Source organism: Caenorhabditis remanei, chromosome X, assembly GCF_010183535.1.
Source record: "Caenorhabditis remanei strain PX506 chromosome X, whole genome shotgun sequence".
Lineage (NCBI taxonomy): Eukaryota > Metazoa > Nematoda > Chromadorea > Rhabditida > Rhabditidae > Caenorhabditis > Caenorhabditis remanei.
In genome coordinates, this window is record NC_071333.1 from 6,354,260 (window position 1) to 6,372,152 (window position 17,893).

A 17,893-nucleotide genomic window follows, 5' to 3' on the forward strand; every position below is an offset into this window, starting at 1 on the left:
CATGCAATTTTTCACGCAACATTTTGCATTTTATTCCGCTTCAGAATTCAGAAAACAGGTAAACGTCTAGTGGGAACAATCAAATTAGATGTTCTTACATCAAAGATCATTCTCACGTAGGCACAAATAGAATGTAGATCAAAAGTCAAACGGGTTTAAAAAAATACTACGGATTAAACGTATCTGATTAAGACGAACTACATGTTTAAAAAAAACATGAAGCTCTAAAAAGAAGAGTCTAAAACAGTTTTGTTTTAGAACCTGAGAATAAAAATGAACAAGCAATGTGAGAAGTAGCCAATCTTACATATTTTTACAGGGTGGCGCATGAACAAAGTACACAACTTTGTGACAGCTCTACCACAGACACAGAAGACGTAGCGCAACAATATATATATATATATATATATATATGAACATATATCCCAACAATTATGATTGAATTTATAAGAGGAGAAAAACAGTTTTGTGTTTTTAGAAAGGCTGAGCGGGGTTGAAACGCTGTTCTACTAAAAAACAAGACATGAAAAACGCATTGGTTGATTTAAAAGCTTCCTGACAACCTATATCACAGTCCTTGCTTCGATTCAACATGAACGACGAAGCAAATTAAGATGTATGTTTTGCAAAAAAACGTTTGCAGGAAAAAAAAATATGAAACTATCACTAACCGGGATCTCCATAATATCGGCTGTCGTCGGATTGGTTTGGGATTGATTTCCAGATTCGAGCAATGTTGGTGGTGCGGACATCTGAAAATAGTTTAATAAGACAGAGAATTTTGATCCGATTTGAACCCTTCAGTTAGGAAGTTATTTCATTTGTTTGAGACTAATATAACATATGAAAAGCTGAAGATTCAAAATGGTAAAATGTTGTATTTTGAAAGTATTACGTGCTGTTCAGGATGACTAGCATTTTTTAACTTGTTTTGTATCTCATAACCTTCCAACTTACTTTAGTTTGAACCAGAAGAACAATGAGGCAAGAGCACGAACTGGCGTAAAACAGAAAATTTCAGAGTGCAATGAATTGAAGAGTATTCATACCTCCACTGAAACTCCGCCCACGAAGATAAGTCTGTGCAGTGTATTTTTAACAAATCCTTTCTTCTTCTTCTTCTGGTCTGTTATCAGAGAATAGAGTAAAACAGGAGTATTGGGAAAAGACAGAAATTGACTTTTTTGAAGAGAACGTTTAAATAGTTGGGATTTTTGCATTATTTTTTTTTTTAAACACATTGGGATTTTTGCATTATTCTGCAACAAAACTTGGGTTTCAAGCATCAGCTTTATTATCCCAAACAGACAGATATAAAAACATATAAAAGGGAATTGGAAAAATTGAATATGAAAATGATTCAGAGTATTGGTCCAATTTTTGAAAATACTTTGACGAATCTGAGAATTGAACAAATTTATAATTTATTTTATGAAAATTTGTGAGCATTATAGGTTTTGAATGACTACCGTTGAAATGTCTCATGAAGGAAAAATCAACATTTTTCACGTGGAAAATCTGAAAAATGTGTTTTATTTCAGGAAATAATAGATTAATGACGATGTGTTTTGTAGTTCGCGGCATACTCTAAAAGAAACAGGACTTTTCTATAGTGCCTACTATGTAGTCAGATCCGTTGTAGAGTGAATGCCTTCATGGCAACGTGGAATCTGTTTTTTTCGTCTATTCTCCATTTTAGAAAAGCCTTATCATTTAAAATTGAGCAGAGCAGTTTTTTTTTTAGAAATTTCAAAAAGCTATATGCTTCTGTTGAAGATTTTTTAACAATGAATTTGAGCAAAACTGATACAATCGAGAAAGCATCACATAGTGACAATTATTGCTACCGACAATGCAACAAGAAGCAAAATATGTTCCTGTATTCTGATATAATAAAACACATCATTTGGGCAGATCTGAAAACATCTCCATTCATTCTGAGTTTAGTGTTATTTTGCGAAACTGTCTTCATTGTTTCCTGGTTATATGAGTTTTCACGGAAAATCTTTTTTTCCTACTATCAATATTCGTTTTCATACTCGAACAACATAAGCGAGTTCAACTCACGTGTGGTTCAAACATCTGAACCAACTTGAAACGAAGCGTATTATCATTATAACTTTGTTGTCTTAAAAACCGCACGATGTTTGTTTTCTAAAAAGAATTTGGACTACGTTTACTTTTAAGAAGTTTTATTCCGGAGCAAGTTTTGGGCTCTCAGTTGTTGTTGTCATCTTGGTTCCACCACTGTCGGATTGCACTCGTGAAAAGTATTGTTGATAATGGCGACCAACCTCTGATTGACAAAATTGCTAGTGTCCAGCCTACCATTAATACTCTACGGATTTTATTGTCCACCTTAATGAATAACTTTTCCTTGTGAAAGGTGACTTTATAAGCGTATAGATTCCTCCAATTCTTTCAAATCAGAAGCAGCAAACCCAATGCGTCATAAACACAAAGATCACGACAAAAATAGAATCTTACAAAAAGAAGACAAATTGCACGGATTAAATTCTGATAACCAAAATGGAGTTCTCACCAACCGTGAGATAATCCGATGACCTCAACTACAAAGAGCGTTCATGGACTTGACAAAAATAGACAAATGGTGATCAAGAGTTGAAATCTATCTTGAGGGTTTTGAAAAACGGAAATGAGAAGGGCAGGAATTTACTTACCGCAATGACCGTTGATAAAAACATTTTTTCACAGTGTTTGCAGATAGGCCAAATGAAGTACAATTTGGATTAGACGACAAAACGGAAATCAGGCATACTCAGACTGAATTCTACTTCTTAGCTTAAAACTCCCGAGCATAAATAAAGTAGTGGGATCACAATACTGAAATGTCAGATGTCCTCTGGTTCCTTCCACCTGGGAACTGAAAATCACTGCAGTCTCAATCCACACTATTGCTCTCTATAAGATAATGGTACATTTCAAGCTTGGCAGTATAGCTTGATAAAGTGTTATTTCAGAATTAAGAGAAGCTTTCAAATGATACTAGAACTTCTTCTGACTGAGTCATTGCACACCAATCTGATAAAAAAAGAGGGCCAGCGTCGATTTTGTGTCTGGATTCTTTGCAACATATATTGGATAGCTGACATTTTTTACTTTTCGCATGAAAAGTACAGTTTTTTCCAGTTCTCGATTTTGCTAAATTAGATGATACAAAACAACAACAACACGGATTTTTTCAACTGGTAACCCAGAGCGGTAAAAAGGAATAACTCATCGCGAGTCATTCCGATTGGCACATTGACAACAATTCTTGTATTTGATTTTTTGGGGCTAATTAATAAATAAGACACCTGGGTGAGACGTAATGCTTCTCCAAATGGAAATAGGATTAATGAGCAAACGATACATTTTGCTCAGCCGGAACAATTGTATGTTTTCTAGTAGGGAAACCATGGAAACAATCAGTGTACAGGCTAGAATTGTTTCCTTACAATTGACGGTCCGATCCTTAACAATCAGAAATATATTAACCATTTGGCAAATAGACATTTAGGCTATTTAGAAATAGTGTTTTTGCTAACCCCTGTAAAGTCATATCGCCGAAACTATGACATTTTTGAGACGTAGTTCAAATGAATTTGTTTTTTTTAATGCAAAACACAGCATTTTCACAAAACGATTGTTGGTATATTAAAAAGCAGCTCTTCATTTTTTAAATTCCATGTTTACCAATACTTCTACATCTCGTTTTTCCTGATACCGTATAAAGTTTTGAACAATCGGTAACCTTTGTTTCACAAACAATACGTAAAGCTCGTTGAAATCATATTCATGGCTACATATGCATATTCAGTGTTTCTTATAAAATAATTCTCTATTTCGACTTCTACCAGCTTTCGGGAGCAGAATATTCTAACGGTAGTAATTACGTAATTTGGTAACCTTTTGGATGAACAGAATAGAGTTCAATGAACAAAAGAATGAAAGCATTCCGTAAAAGAAAGTTTCAGTCTACAATGTCTGTCATAAAACAAGATCTTTAATCCTATCAATTGAATTACAAAAAAATACTGACATGAAAGAGAATTTAACTGAAAAATTGCAAATAAAAAAATGTGTCGTGAAGAAGAATAACGGAAAGATGGCAGTAGAACAATTCCGAGAACACAAAAAAGTTCAAACAAATATTATTACAAAAACGATAGTCAAAAATTTTATTCTCTACAAAAAATGTGAATGTTCCATCTTACATACAACTCTTGTAACCATCTAGAAGGAGAAGATTTGTAACCTTTGTAAATCCAGCGGTTCTTCGAATTAGTTGGAGTTGGTGTCATTTTCGGCTAAAAAACGAAATTGTCTTATCAAAACCTTCTTTTCAAACTTACTTTGCGGTTCTGACGTAATTTGAGTGGAGTTTGGCAATGGGATTTGAAACATTGCAAGAGCCAGAAGCTGGCCCAGACCTGGTAAGAGAGGCTGATCATTCACATTGCCAATGTTGTGAATAACGGCTTGGGGAGGAACAGTGAAATCATAGTGACTGTCCGAAAATGCTCGGTTTTTGACAGGAAATGAAGAGCTTGATGTCATCGGAAGAAGACAAAACAGGAATGTGACCTCAAACTCTGGTTGGTTGTCAAAATAAAAAAAAGAAAACCTAGACTGAAGCCCGCCCTAAAAAAAGAACTTTGTGAGAATGTGTTTCCAGCGTCTCCTTTATTCTTGCACTCTCATCTGATACACAGATTGGAGTTTGTTACGGGATTATCACTCAAAGCGGAAAATCAAGAAAACAGCTGAAAGAAGATGTTATCTACGTTGTAAGCCATACATGAGGTTTTGAACAAAAAACGGCGGATTGATCAACGTCATCAAATCAAATAAAAACTTCAAATTTTGTAAAAAATATTTAAAAGCAACTTTGTATAATTTCAAAATGAAATTCGTAAACATTCTCAATTTCCAACATTCGTATTTTTATTCGAACATTGGGTTTTCAACTTTTATAGTTGCGAAAAAGTTCAGTCAATATTACCATAGTTTCCGCTTGACGTTGTAAATTAAAGGGAAGAAGACGTCACAGCATTTTTTAATATGATATACGTCAAAAAACCTATGCTCACTACCTCAAAAGATTTTCTTTGAAAACAACTCATTTTAAAGGTACTACTCAAAAACATGAGGGAGTCAGTAGATGCAAAAATTTCAATCAGACTGATTATATCTCATGAAGAATCATTTACGAGATTTCATTTGAGGAAAAGTGCTATAAAATCTATCAGTAGTTTTTTTTGTCGTTTTTTAAATGAATGTCATTTTTGCAGCAAATGAATGTTCTTAGCGTACATTTGTTTAAAACATTTAACATTGAGTTTGAACAAAAAAGCATTTCAGACTGAACAAGAAATTCAACTTAAAGAAACTAATAAAAATGCAACACGCTTGAAAAAGGAAAAAATGCATGAAGTCTCAAATATGATGACGACACAAAAAATTTATTTCAAATTTTGACGCGGATCGTTTTGCTTTCTTTAATAATTTATTGTTTTCTTTGTTATGAAAATTGAAAACTGATCCGGATTGTATTTCCTGACTGTTGGAAGAAAACTTGAAAACATGTCGATTGCTGCGAATGGAAACCCGTTGTGGCACAAATATCTAATGATAGTCCGATGTTAATTCCATCAAAAATAATGCTACAGTAATAAGAAGTGATTGAGGTGGAACATATCAGCTAAATAAACTAGCAGCTGATAAACTCTATCAGATTTAGAGCTGTGTTTTCTTATCATACAATACCGAGTACACATTTTTCTGGTGAATCATATTTTGAAATCAAGAATGAATGTGAGGAGACCGAAAACCTTATTTTGTTTCTTTACCAATTTTGTATTCATGGCGTTGTCACTCATTCAGTGATTTTTCAAGACGTTTATTTTGGTGTAGTGTTTATTTAGAACACGGTTTGGGATAGACAAAGTGTTTCCTTCATTTTTTTTTGTTTGTACTTAACAGTTGGCAAAATTGTGAACTTAATTGCAACTTCTCATTTTTGAGAGATTATCGGCCAAAGAGCATTCGAAAAAAAGACGTTGCAAAATAGTGACCTTTGCCTAATTGCTAGAAAACTCCAACCTTACCCCCTCTGAAGAATTATACAGATTAGGCATGTAAGAAGACGTGAAATATTGGAAGCGCTAACTTGTGACCTTTTCTCCCACCATTTTCTGCAATAAATATTACGAGCAACTTTACACTTTTCACTTTGTTCAGGGCAAGCCACAAGTTGGAAAATACTAATAATCCCGGAGGAGCAATGGGTTTTTTTGAAGCTCTTCTCTAGTTCCACATTTTGTTTCTTATTTTCATATAGCCTCTAAAACCACAAGTATATCTCACATAACAGATGGATTTGTTCCAGTTAGCCCACAGGGGAGAAAATGAACTCACATTCTGGACTAAAACTTATTTTCTGAAATGGAAGCGCTCTTTGTAGTTTTAGGAATTTTAGGCAGTTGTTTTGTTTTTTTCAGTTTTCCACTTTTTACCTACTTCTCCTTCAGTTTTTTCAGTTTTCTACTCCTAAATCTTTGTTTACCGCGCACGCAAAAAAAAGCCTCACAATCGTCTTGCACTATTTTCCAACAAGATGAGCAAAACAACACCCGAAGAAAAAGAAATATTTTTTTCAAATTGTGATTCAGTTCTCCTTAGTTAGCTTAGTGAGAAATAAACTAGTCTATTTAGCGACGTCAAGATCTGCAAGATAGCCAGCTATGAACATTGTGATTCATAGAGATAGAAAATTCGTAGAGAGATATTTTTTTAAATTTAAAGCATTCCTGATAACAGTCAATTTTTTTCTCTGAGACTTGAGTTTATGTTTTCTAGTTGAAGAAGTTCCTTTTCACAAGTTGGAACATTGATCTCTTCGTGACTGCAAAAACTCAATTTCCAGAATTTCTGGTTCCTTGATTTTATTGGGAGAGATGTCTCGTAGAATCTAAAAATTTTATACTTCTATTGTGACGGTGTTTTTAATTTTATGCTCACATTCTGAAAATTTCGGTATTGTTCACAATTGGAAACCCGCAAAGTGAGTCCATTCCACTTTATTCCCGTTTAAGAAGCCATCGTCTTCCCTTTTCGTTTCATCCCACACTCCATCTCTATCCCTAGATAGGCAAACGAAAAAAGAGGGGGCTCATCGAGCTCTCCACCCTTCGGTGACCACGCCCACATAGGCAGTTCTGGCTGTGACACCTCATTCCGATGCGGCACCACTGGTCCCTTTCCTTTCGTCTCTTGTGTTGTTCCTTTTGTCTCCACCCACTTCTCCTCTTCTATCCACCCCTCCCATTTTTCCGCTTCTCCCAACTGCCTTGTTTCTTTATTTCAGTCATATTTGGATTTGATTTGTTCTTCTCCTTTTTTTGGTTCGACACTGTCCATCACCACTCTGCCACAATTCCGTCCCATCAAACTCAGTCGTCGGGTGCTCGTCGACCGTTGTTCTCCAGCGTTATGATTATATCATATCTGGCTCGGATCGTGTTACTGCTACCCGAGTTGTCATCTGGCGACACCGATCGTTTAGCAGAAATAGCCGCTAACCAGGTTTTGCTTCGTTTGAAAAATTCTCTCATTATAATTTTTAGGAGCATTCCATCGAACTTGGTCAAATGCCACCAGATCGAACGTTTTCTTATCCTAACATACCATCTCCTCAACATGAACGGAGGCGGGAAGGTGGTAAACGAAAAAAGTTCCGCAAAGAACGGTTAGAAGATGAACCGTGTACAGCAATAAATGAAACGCTGAGGAAAAACTTGTTACAGGTTAGTATTACGTCATCTCACCCGGGGTTCCTTTATTCGATATAGTTTTGTGAGAAAATTGAGTTGGGGGAAGATGCTTCTGAAGTAAGGTGAGTATTTCGGGTGTTTTGGAGACGTCCGATGTTTGAAGCTTTCCTATCAAATTTTTCGAAGTTTTTTTTTAACATTCGGTTCTGAATTTCTCATATAATCCTTTATGATGCATTTCCTCTTTTTCTCGATCTCCGTAAGACTCCATTTTTGACATTTCCCGTTTTAAGTCTTCAACTTACCTTCAGTTTTTAACCCAATCCAACTAGTTATTCTCTGAAATAGATCAAGAAACCCAGTGCATAAATGTAAACAGCTCGGAAGAAAGATACATGTAGATTTCTTTACCTATTGTCTCGTTTTTCTATTTTTTGTGCCCCTCCCCTCCGTCTTACTTTTTTTTAGTGATGGTGAAGGAAACCCATTATAATATCTGCGAATGCGTGTCGGTGAGCCAGTTTACATGCAGATCTTGCTCCAAAATTGGGTTGGAAAAGGGTTAGAGCTGCTTCCCCATGTCTTATTCTTTGCCTATTAGGTGTACGTGCTTTTGCAACGTAGGTATAAGAAATAGAGGAGAATAATGATCTATTATTGACATCACCGGAAGTGAATATGTTGCAACATATCTCAGAGCTATTGTCATTTTGGTTGAAGAGAAGAGGTCGAAGAGCAACGTGCACTTTTGAGCTCAACCCAACCCTATTTCCTCATTCTAGCTCATTTTTTGTAGAGGAAAGGGCCGAGAATATGATTTTTATGCTCTTCCGACTACTCTTTACCCACAAAAACCCTTTTAGCAAGCTCTAAACAGACACTGCCCCCAGGAATCATTCATTCGCATTTATTATGCACACCCAATGAGGCGTGATAATGATCATTTTTCAAAAGTGGGGTAAAAAAGGAAGACGTGAAGAAGAAAATAAGAATGTAAAGAATGAGATAGACAAAAAAGAAGTGTGTAGTACACCCTCCCTGACGCCACCAACACAACAGATTCTAAATGTTAATCGAATTTTGAGAGCTCTATTTGCCCAAAGCTTGGAGCTGTTTTTGTTTCCATTTCTTTTTTAACTGATTAGTAGTGTTGAAAAACGAAAAATGGTAGGGGACCGGATTTTCTGACCAAATTGTGGAGCCGGTTCGTCCCAGTCCGGTGTGTGTTTCGTTTTAATTGGATTCTCAGCTTCAGTTGACATCGGAGAATAAAAATTGGGAACAACGAAGAAAGACGTGGTCGGACTGCAGCGTCACTTCTAATTTTCATGTATTCCATGTGAAGGTTTTATAGGCCCTCTTCTTCAGTTCAAGAGTCGAGACTTGAATTGGGGAGAAAAGAATCAATCGACCATAGAAGATGAAGTAGTAAAGGGGATAGAGTAAAAAGAAGAGAGGAGTAAGGAGCTACTTGATAAATAAAAAAACAACACTCGAAAAAAGAGATACAAAATGAAAGACAAAAGTTCAATAGCAATGAGGAAGTTTAGGAAAATGGAAGTGATCCCAGTTAGGAGAGTTAGACATTTCCATGAAATTCTGAAAAACGGTGCACACTATTTCGACAACGTTATATCATCTGATAAGTTTCAGTGTTCATTTCGTTTATTTGTTTAGTTTCCAAAGTGCAGAAAGACAACATTATCGGCATTCTGTTGTCTTCGCGTCTTCGATAGTTCTTGTATAAACTAATTCCACCACTTTGAGACTTCAAACGTTTGGATGTTTTTTCTGTTTTATCTTCATTTAACCACATGCTCCATTCTCTCAGTTATGTTTTTCCTCTCGAACACAACCACCAAGTACCCTTTTCACACATACAAACCCGAATGAGATAGATGGCAAAAGAAAATAACACATATAATCAGACAGACTGCCGGCAGTTTCACTTTTATTGCGTTTCATTCCATCCACATTTTCACGTATTTTTTTCGGGTGAAAAGCTTCCTACTTTTTCCTCGTTTGCTTCTTTTCTGGGACTGCTCATCCGCATCCATTCGCGTCTCATCCGACAAAATTTATCTTTTTAAAAAAAGTGTAAGAGTATTGAAAAGGGGACTATGGGATTTTATGAGAAACTTGTTCCTGCATTATGATTGATTTGAGATGTTTACTCATCTCTGTTCACAGACATACTAGATCTGAAGCGTAACGTTACATCAGATGGCATTGGCTTTTCAAACCAAGTCATAAATAATTTAAAAGTCAAGGCCATTGAAGTAGATTCGGTAAATACATCGATCAATTAAATATTCTGGAAAAAACTTTTGATCGAAAATCATGATATCATTGCGTAACGATGAAAGACTTTTGGTGAAGCTACAACAGTTTCTTTGAAGTCTGAACTAGTTAAATTCACAACCCTAGTTTTGTACTGATCAAAACATAAGAAAAATGCTATAAATCAGTTAACAATCCAATAGGAAAATCTGCAAACTCAATTTTCTTATTTCTTTGTTGCCGATTCCAACTTTGAACAGTCGTCAATAATAACTGAAGATATGTGCAAGATCGTCGAGTTAGTCACGACCAAAGTATGGACTCTTCTTTTTTTCGGTTTTCACTATTCTCCCATACGAAAGCGCCCGTTAATCCATTGCCTGAGGGACTCAAACTATGAAGTGGAATTGGTCATTCTGGAAATAGAAAAGAAGAAACACACGAAACATGCAAACGAGCTAAGACGTGATTGGGATGATCGTTAATGTTTTAACCAGGGGTCAAGAACTTCAAAAATCTGGATATTGTGGGAAAAAAAGGGACCGGCGGCAATGTTCAATTAGTTAAAATTGGATAAGAAATGCATTTATTTTTAGGAACTCTTCGATGACCCCTACGACAAAAACAATTTGCCAAGTGCTAACTCAACAGAGGTAATTGATACGATATGTTTATGATATTATGAAAGTTGATTGATATTAGCAATTTGAATTAAATGAAGACCTAAAAACAAATTTTGAAAAAGGGATCCATTCCGTAGCAAACCGATTCATTTTTTGCCGCTCTAGCTATATTTATTCTTTAAGCGACGTTATTAGGGTTTTCAATCTGTTTCGAAGTAACAAAACCATCGTAAAACATCCAATATTCTATTCGATGTTGTTTGTATCAAAAAATTGGATTCAACGTTTTGTTTTTTCAGGTTATTGTTGAGCTAACAGTCCAATCCATCACGGAAATCAGCGAATTCTCATCCAGTTTCAAAGCAGATGTTTGGTTCTCCCAAATCTGGCGTGACCCTCGTCTGGATTTCTCCGATCGAAATTATTGTCTGAAAAACATTTCACTGGCCTCTCATAAACTTCCAACGATGTGGTCACCGAACGTGTGTTTCGTGAATAGCAAAAAAGTGAGTGCGGTAGTCCTATGGATCCAACCAATTCCCTCAATTTTATTAGGAGAGCATGTACGTATGTATGTGTGGACTTTTTGGAAACACGCACCCGACAAATTGAACATGCGTTGAAAATTGGGTTTAGAAATATATTGGGAGAAGAGGGATGCAGTATATAATATTCATAAATATAAAAGATCGAATACACGTGTTGTACTTTTATTATTCTAATACAAGAATAGACTCTTCCAAATGAGAGAAACAAATATTAAAATTTCAGGTAGAAATTCATGCTTCGCCATCACAAAACATACTTCTCTTGATATTTCCGAATGGTACTGTCTGGCTCAACTTTAGAGTGTCTCTCATCGGTCCGTGCAAACTTGACTTGACCTATTTTCCCATGGACAGACAATCGTGCAATCTCGTTTTCGAGGTGAGAAATAATGAGTGGTTGTCGTTTCGTTCACCCAAAAGAAGGAAGCAGTGGAATTGACAGTTGTGATGAAATACATAGAACAAAAACACGATGAATGAATTGAAAACTAAACGAAACAAGAATCCATCTTCTTCCTTTCAGAGCTACTCATATAACACAGCAGAAGTGAGAATTGTGTGGAGGGATTGGGATGCAGTCACTATACCGGACCCAGATTCTAAGAATCTGCCAGATTTTGAATTGGTGGATATCAAGTAAGCGTGTGTGAAAATGAATAATACAAGAACTAGTAATACAGACACATGAATGCAACACTAGTGTATACCGCCGGATTATGGGATCAACTGGAAGTGCAGTTCACTTTCCGAAGATTGTACGGTTATTATGTCCTGCAGGTAAACATTGAAATGAGAAGTCAAAAAACAATGAGAAATTGTTTAGGCATACATGCCAACGTATTTGTCCGTTTTCATTTCTTGGATTGCTTTCTGGATTGATACAAAGGTGAGTGAATATGCTTCTGCAGTCTTCATAATAACTATTTATGCTGTCGTGTTGAAAACAAACTGAACAATCCAATCTTATACTAAACTATCAAAAGTAAAACTTTTTTTCAGGCTCTTCCTGCTCGAATCACTCTTGGAGTATCTTCATTAATGGCTCTCACATTTCAATTTGGTAATATTGTAAAAAATTTGCCACGTGTGAGTTATGTCAAAGCACTTGACATTTGGATGTTTGGATGCGTTGGATTCATTTTCTTGTCACTTGTGGAGGTAACAATTTTCTTTTTTCATGGGACTCCATGCTCTCGTGTGGCACATAACACATAGATTACACCCTTGAAAGCTTGAATTATTTGATATCTCTATTTCAGCTTGCTGTCGTTGGTTTTGCTGACAAATTGGAGGCCAAGCGGCGGAGACACAATAGGTTAGAAAAGGATTTTATAGGGATTTTGAAAATGTGAAATTTAGATGTAAAGAGCAACTTATGATGAGAAGTGATTCTGAGCAACAGTGGCTGTCAAGATTGTCTGGACAGAGACCTCAAATCACAGAAACGAATTCAGGTTTGGCTAGATTAGTTTATTTTAAAACTGGAGATTTTATTCCAGATGCAACTCACACCATTCAAATAAACGATGGGAACGGGAACGTGCGACGTCGTAAAAGTGAAGAAAAGCGGCAAAAGCTGCTCTTGCAAATGGAGAGTCCAATTTTTGTGAATGGGGAGAAAATTGATGAGGTTCGGGATCTCACGACTCGAAACTAGAGACTAGAAAAACTAGAATTTCAGATTTCTGCCAAACTTTTCCCACTTCTCTTCACTGCTTTCAACATTTTCTACTGGTTCTACTATATTGGCATGTCTGGAGGTTTCTTCTAGTTGTTCGGACATTTGATCTCGACTAAACTTTTTATCATATTCTATGATGTGATTTTTCATTCATTTTGGTATGTGTAAATTTTGTCGTAGTCTTTGATTGTACATTAACTTTACTTCTTTAACCCATTTTTGGTACGTGCGGGTATCAGAAACACGAAATAAATGGAATGATTTTTGTCTAGACGTTCTCATTGAACGAACATCACTAAAAGATGTGCCCATTGAAACATGCATACGTCACTAGTCGGTGTTCAGCTAAATTGAATAAAAAGAGAATGCAAGCGGATGAAAGGCTCTTTTTTCAAAAGCGCTCAACAAAAAAAAGAGGCTCAATGTTCCCCGTTCTCGATTCATGTCTAAGTGCTGTGTAAGTCAATTGCTTGAGGCCTCTGCCCTCATTTGAATAGTCTTTCTGCCGTTTCGATTTGAATAAAAAAATACACACAACGTTTGTTTCTCTCCTTGTTTCTCATTCGCGGCCGTCTTCTTTTTTCTGTCGAACGAGAAAACGACGGCTCCATGGCAAACGGCTCGCCATTCGTCCTAGAAAAGTCCTGACGGGACGGGAGTCAAGAGGAGCTGGTTGCTTGTTTTTCCTTTTTCCTTCTGTTTTATTCATATTCTAATTCAATGCAAAATATGGTTTGTTTTAAGGAAACTGGTCGTAGCATTTTTGCTTAACGAAAAAAAACAGTTCACGTATAAAAACAAAGGTTATGACAACGGTACACCAGGGTTTTATCAAAAAAACTTTTCGATTAAGTCTTCAAACTGTCATTCGTATCTCTATCTTTTTTCTGGTCGTCATTGAAACTCTTCAGCTGTCATCATATACCGTAAACTCTCTAATAGATCGTTGCTATATAATTGAACGGCTCCTATGAAACAACGACCTCTCCAACATTATTCTAAGTTTACAAACTTTTTTTTAGTTGAAAAATATGTCAATGGGTAGAAGTCCAAACCGGTAGGAGACAATACACCAGCCGGCCATTCCATTAGAGAGTTTACGGTAACTTTTAAAACATGTTTAGATAAGATGTGACTGAAATAGTTTTTCTATGTTATATTTGGAAGATGCTCTCTCTGATTCATGAACGTTCATTCAAAAAGTTGGTGTTTAACATCAAAAATGCGATGCAGTTCTTCACTAAAATTTGAGAACGTAAAGATTAGAGAAACATACACATGTCAAAATTTAAAAACTGGAAATGTTTTAATCTTCAAAAAACGAGTTATATATTTCAAGCACTTTACATATCGAAGCAGCATAAGCGGGTACAGTCGAAAGTTAGTAAAGTTCACACTAATTTGAAAATGAAAACGCCATTTTAAATAAAATATTTTTTAATTTGACTGACTTTTCCACTTTCTCACACTTTTTTGAACTCACAGATTATATAGAGTTTAGGCTGCGAACATTTACAACTTTTGGTCAAAATTCTACAGAGTTTGAACTACGCTGTATGTTCACTTCTTAAAAAAGATTTCTTGGTTCACAAACCCATTTCGAAATTCATGTGTCAATTCAAATGCCCTAACAATTCTCTAAGAATTCACAATTATTTTGAATGATGCTTCATAGCTTCATATTCTCCAAAGTAAATTCCAGCTGAATATTCATATTTGTCATTAAACACATACCAAAGTTAGCTAGAAAACAAAGCTAATCCATATAGTAAACAATCCTTTTTTTCCTCTCCTGACTTCATTTCTTAGAATAGTTGAAAAAAATATCTCATGTCAATCTAGTCATGTCTTTTCATCATACCTTTCCAATAATTTTCCGTTACAACCTCCCCAACATTCGTGGCACCACGATACTTTTTTTCCAGATTCAAGAACTCCATGGCAACGAAACGTCGGAACATTTCATTTCTTCAGCATTTTCCCCCAACCTACACTTCTCTTCTTATTCCTTTATCAACTTCCCTGAAGATATAATGACTGAAGGTGAGTCTTTTTTTGTATTGACGAATTGGGCAAAACATCTAGTGCAAGAAAAATCTCCACGTGCCAAAGGTTTTCAAAGAAGTTCCTTTGTAGTTCGAAGGTGCATGCATAAGTTTCCGGTCAGAAACGCGCTCTTGTCTTCTCTTTTTTCTGCTTCCAACATTTGAAAAGCTCTGCACTATCGATCTCTGCTCTAAAGTTGTACATGTTTTTAAGTTACCCCAGAGATCAGCTTGTGTACCAACATCTGCCTCATTTTCACGTCAACTCATTATGTCTAGCGGGTATACTAGTTCAATTAGGTAGACATGGAGGTCTGACGGGCTATGTCTCGTCTAGTAACCCAGTCTAGTCAAGTGCTTATATTGAATTTTTGATAGTGCATACTTTCCAAATTCGCGTAGCTTTAATCTAGATGAGCTCTTCCAAACGTACCTAACACAAGTTCATGTTTTATGAACTTCTGATTCCGTAGGTTCTCCTTATAATTGATTCCAATGATAATACAACAATTATTTTCGCTAATCCGATTTCCGCCCACAAAAATTCGGGCAGACACCAAATTGGATTAGAGTGCTCATATCACAAATTCTAGGAATAATCAATCTTAGATGTGCTGCAGATGAATTTCTTTCACATCAGTATTCTAGTTTGTTCCCGAATATGTATGTTTCTTAGCAGCCCATCTCGCATACATCTGGAGTAGTCAATGCTGAAAATCAAAAATTACGTAAACATTTTCAGAATAGGACAATTTTCAATCACATTCCTATTCATTCGTGAAATATATCCTCCTTTTAAATTTTTGCCATCATCATTTTCATCACGATGTTTTGAGAATCATATTTTTTTGTCCCAACATTATTTTCTTATTCCTCTCATACTGTTTTCACTTTTTCCTTTCCGTTTTTTTTTGTCTCAAAAAGGAAAACCCCGTGATACAATCGTCACGCATGCACCAACCGACAAAGAAGAACGATAACGAGAAAAAACGAAAAGATGAGAAATCGGAACGCTACGCATACAATCATCACATAAATACGTGTCTTCCGCATACAAACACCCATCGAAAGTTATTTCTTGGGTTTCCTCGACGCCGATCGCAACATGTTGCACCTCTATAAAACGTGATGATAGCAAAGCAACCATATAGGATAGGAAGGAGAAAAATAGGCGCCGACACAGTAAAGAAGGTTGTGATCATTGTCGGGTGACGGAGATACCTTGTTCGTTTTGTTTACTTTTGTATTCGTTTTTTCTGTTTTGTTATCAATACGATTAAATTCTGGAGAATGCTAATGCTTTTTCGGACAATCAGCTGATAGTCTATTTTTAGAAAGATAGTCAAGAATTGATAGTAGATTGATCGGAAGATTTCTGGATCCAAAATAGCTACAGGAATTATAGAGTATCCCTATTATCGGAAGTACATGAACTTGGAATCAATTTTTCTGGGAAAAGTTCAGTTCACTTTTCAACAAAAATAAATAAAACGGAAGCTTTGGAACACAATTAGCCAGAAAAACCTGACACCTGATATTCTAAAGTTTTTTGATCATTCGAAACTTTATGGTTTCATTCATTTTTAAACCCAAAATGACAATGTTTATCTGGTCCATTCGGGTTTTTGGAAGGTCTGGATTGTTGGTGGCCCTCCTCTCGGGTCTTCCTTTCTATTTGCGTGATGTACGTCCCGCGCTGTTTTTATCTCTGCGTATCCAATTCCCGTAAGCCTCTTCCCGACTCCTCTTTCTCGGAGACTAGTGAGTATTTGTGAGTGTTTGTGTGAGTGAGGCCGTATGTCCGTCTTCTCCACACCATACACTGGCCTGTCTGCATCTCCTCATCCCTACTACCGTCTGCCTCGCTGCTCCCTCTCCACCAAGTGTACTCCATTTTTCTCTCCGATTCTCGTCTCTCTTCATTCATTCAAATTCGGCTTCATTAAAGAAAGTGATGCGATGATTATCATCTGTTAATTGAAATTTAATTACCCTTGACCGTAAAAGTTGATATTTTTGACACTTTCTTGGTTTGGCTACTTTATTTTCAATATGATGAATCCCTTATTCTATTTTTAAACACAAAAATATATTGAAAAATGAAGGAGCTTTCATTTATGAAATGATGGGTTTTATGAGATTCGCAAAAGAGGTGTGGAATGAGAGAAAATAAGAGATGAGGCATTTCTCACGTGTTTTCCAACACTCAGGACGTCTAAAAATACATTTTTGTTACGACTGAAACCTAATTTAATTAGTTTTCAACTTTTAAATTTTCGAAAAATGACTCGTAAATGTTTCTAAACTTCCTCTTTGCCATTTTGCTGCATTTCTTGACCAGTTCTCCCTATTGTAATTGAATAGTCCACATAATGCGGACTCTCTGCATCAAAAGTTTCTTTCTATCCACCCCGTTTTCGGCGTTTTTCCCTCTTTTTGCTTTTCCTTGTCTCATTTTTCTCCAGTGGTCCGCGACACTCCGATTTTCTCCGTTTTCCCTTTTCTTGAGGTACCCACTTTTTTCTTGCTGAAACCTCTTTTCTGACGTTAGTCATAAATTACTGATGAACTTTTTGCTTGTTCTTCCGTTCGTTTGCAAAAGATGGTCCTCACACCTCCGCATCATTTGAAATGAAATACGTAAAATGTGTTTAGGAACAAATCATCATCCCGTTAGACCATATTTATTAGTGATTTGGATCTTTTCTTGAGTAGTCAGGTTACTATAATTTTCAACCAATTTCAATAGCACTCTTTTCAAGAAATGTGTTTAAAAAATCACCAAGTACTGTTTGTTTGCAGATTTGCATGTTGTTGGCCATTTTTTGTTATCAAAAATCGGTGTTCTCTTGGAATCTATTTATTTGGTGTCTTTTTCCCCAATCTATAAATGTTCAAAGCAACACATAGAGAAAAGTCTTCAGAGATCTCCTCCCAAAAA

At 36.1% G+C, this 17,893-nt stretch overlaps 2 protein-coding genes across 2 annotated transcripts; one reads left to right on the forward strand and one right to left on the reverse strand.

The window, feature by feature from the left end:
- Positions 1–666: 666 nt before the first annotated feature.
- On the reverse strand, positions 667–4,560 carry GCK72_023206 (uncharacterized protein; the record flags this gene model as incomplete). The annotated part of the gene is made up of 2 exons (XM_053735286.1): positions 667–752; positions 4,356–4,560. 2 exons carry the CDS (start codon positions 4,558–4,560, stop codon positions 667–669), a joined length of 291 nt encoding a protein of 96 aa, XP_053578852.1.
- A 5,776-nt stretch (positions 4,561–10,336) lies between these two features.
- Positions 10,337–12,997, forward strand: GCK72_023207 (uncharacterized protein; the record flags this gene model as incomplete). Its single annotated transcript, XM_053735287.1, has 12 exons — positions 10,337–10,369; positions 10,652–10,708; positions 10,978–11,184; positions 11,450–11,605; positions 11,750–11,862; positions 11,907–12,003; positions 12,050–12,112; positions 12,226–12,384; positions 12,486–12,541; positions 12,586–12,680; positions 12,726–12,856; positions 12,908–12,997. 12 exons carry the CDS (start codon positions 10,337–10,339, stop codon positions 12,995–12,997), a joined length of 1,257 nt encoding a protein of 418 aa, XP_053578853.1.
- Positions 12,998–17,893: the final 4,896 nt, after the last annotated feature.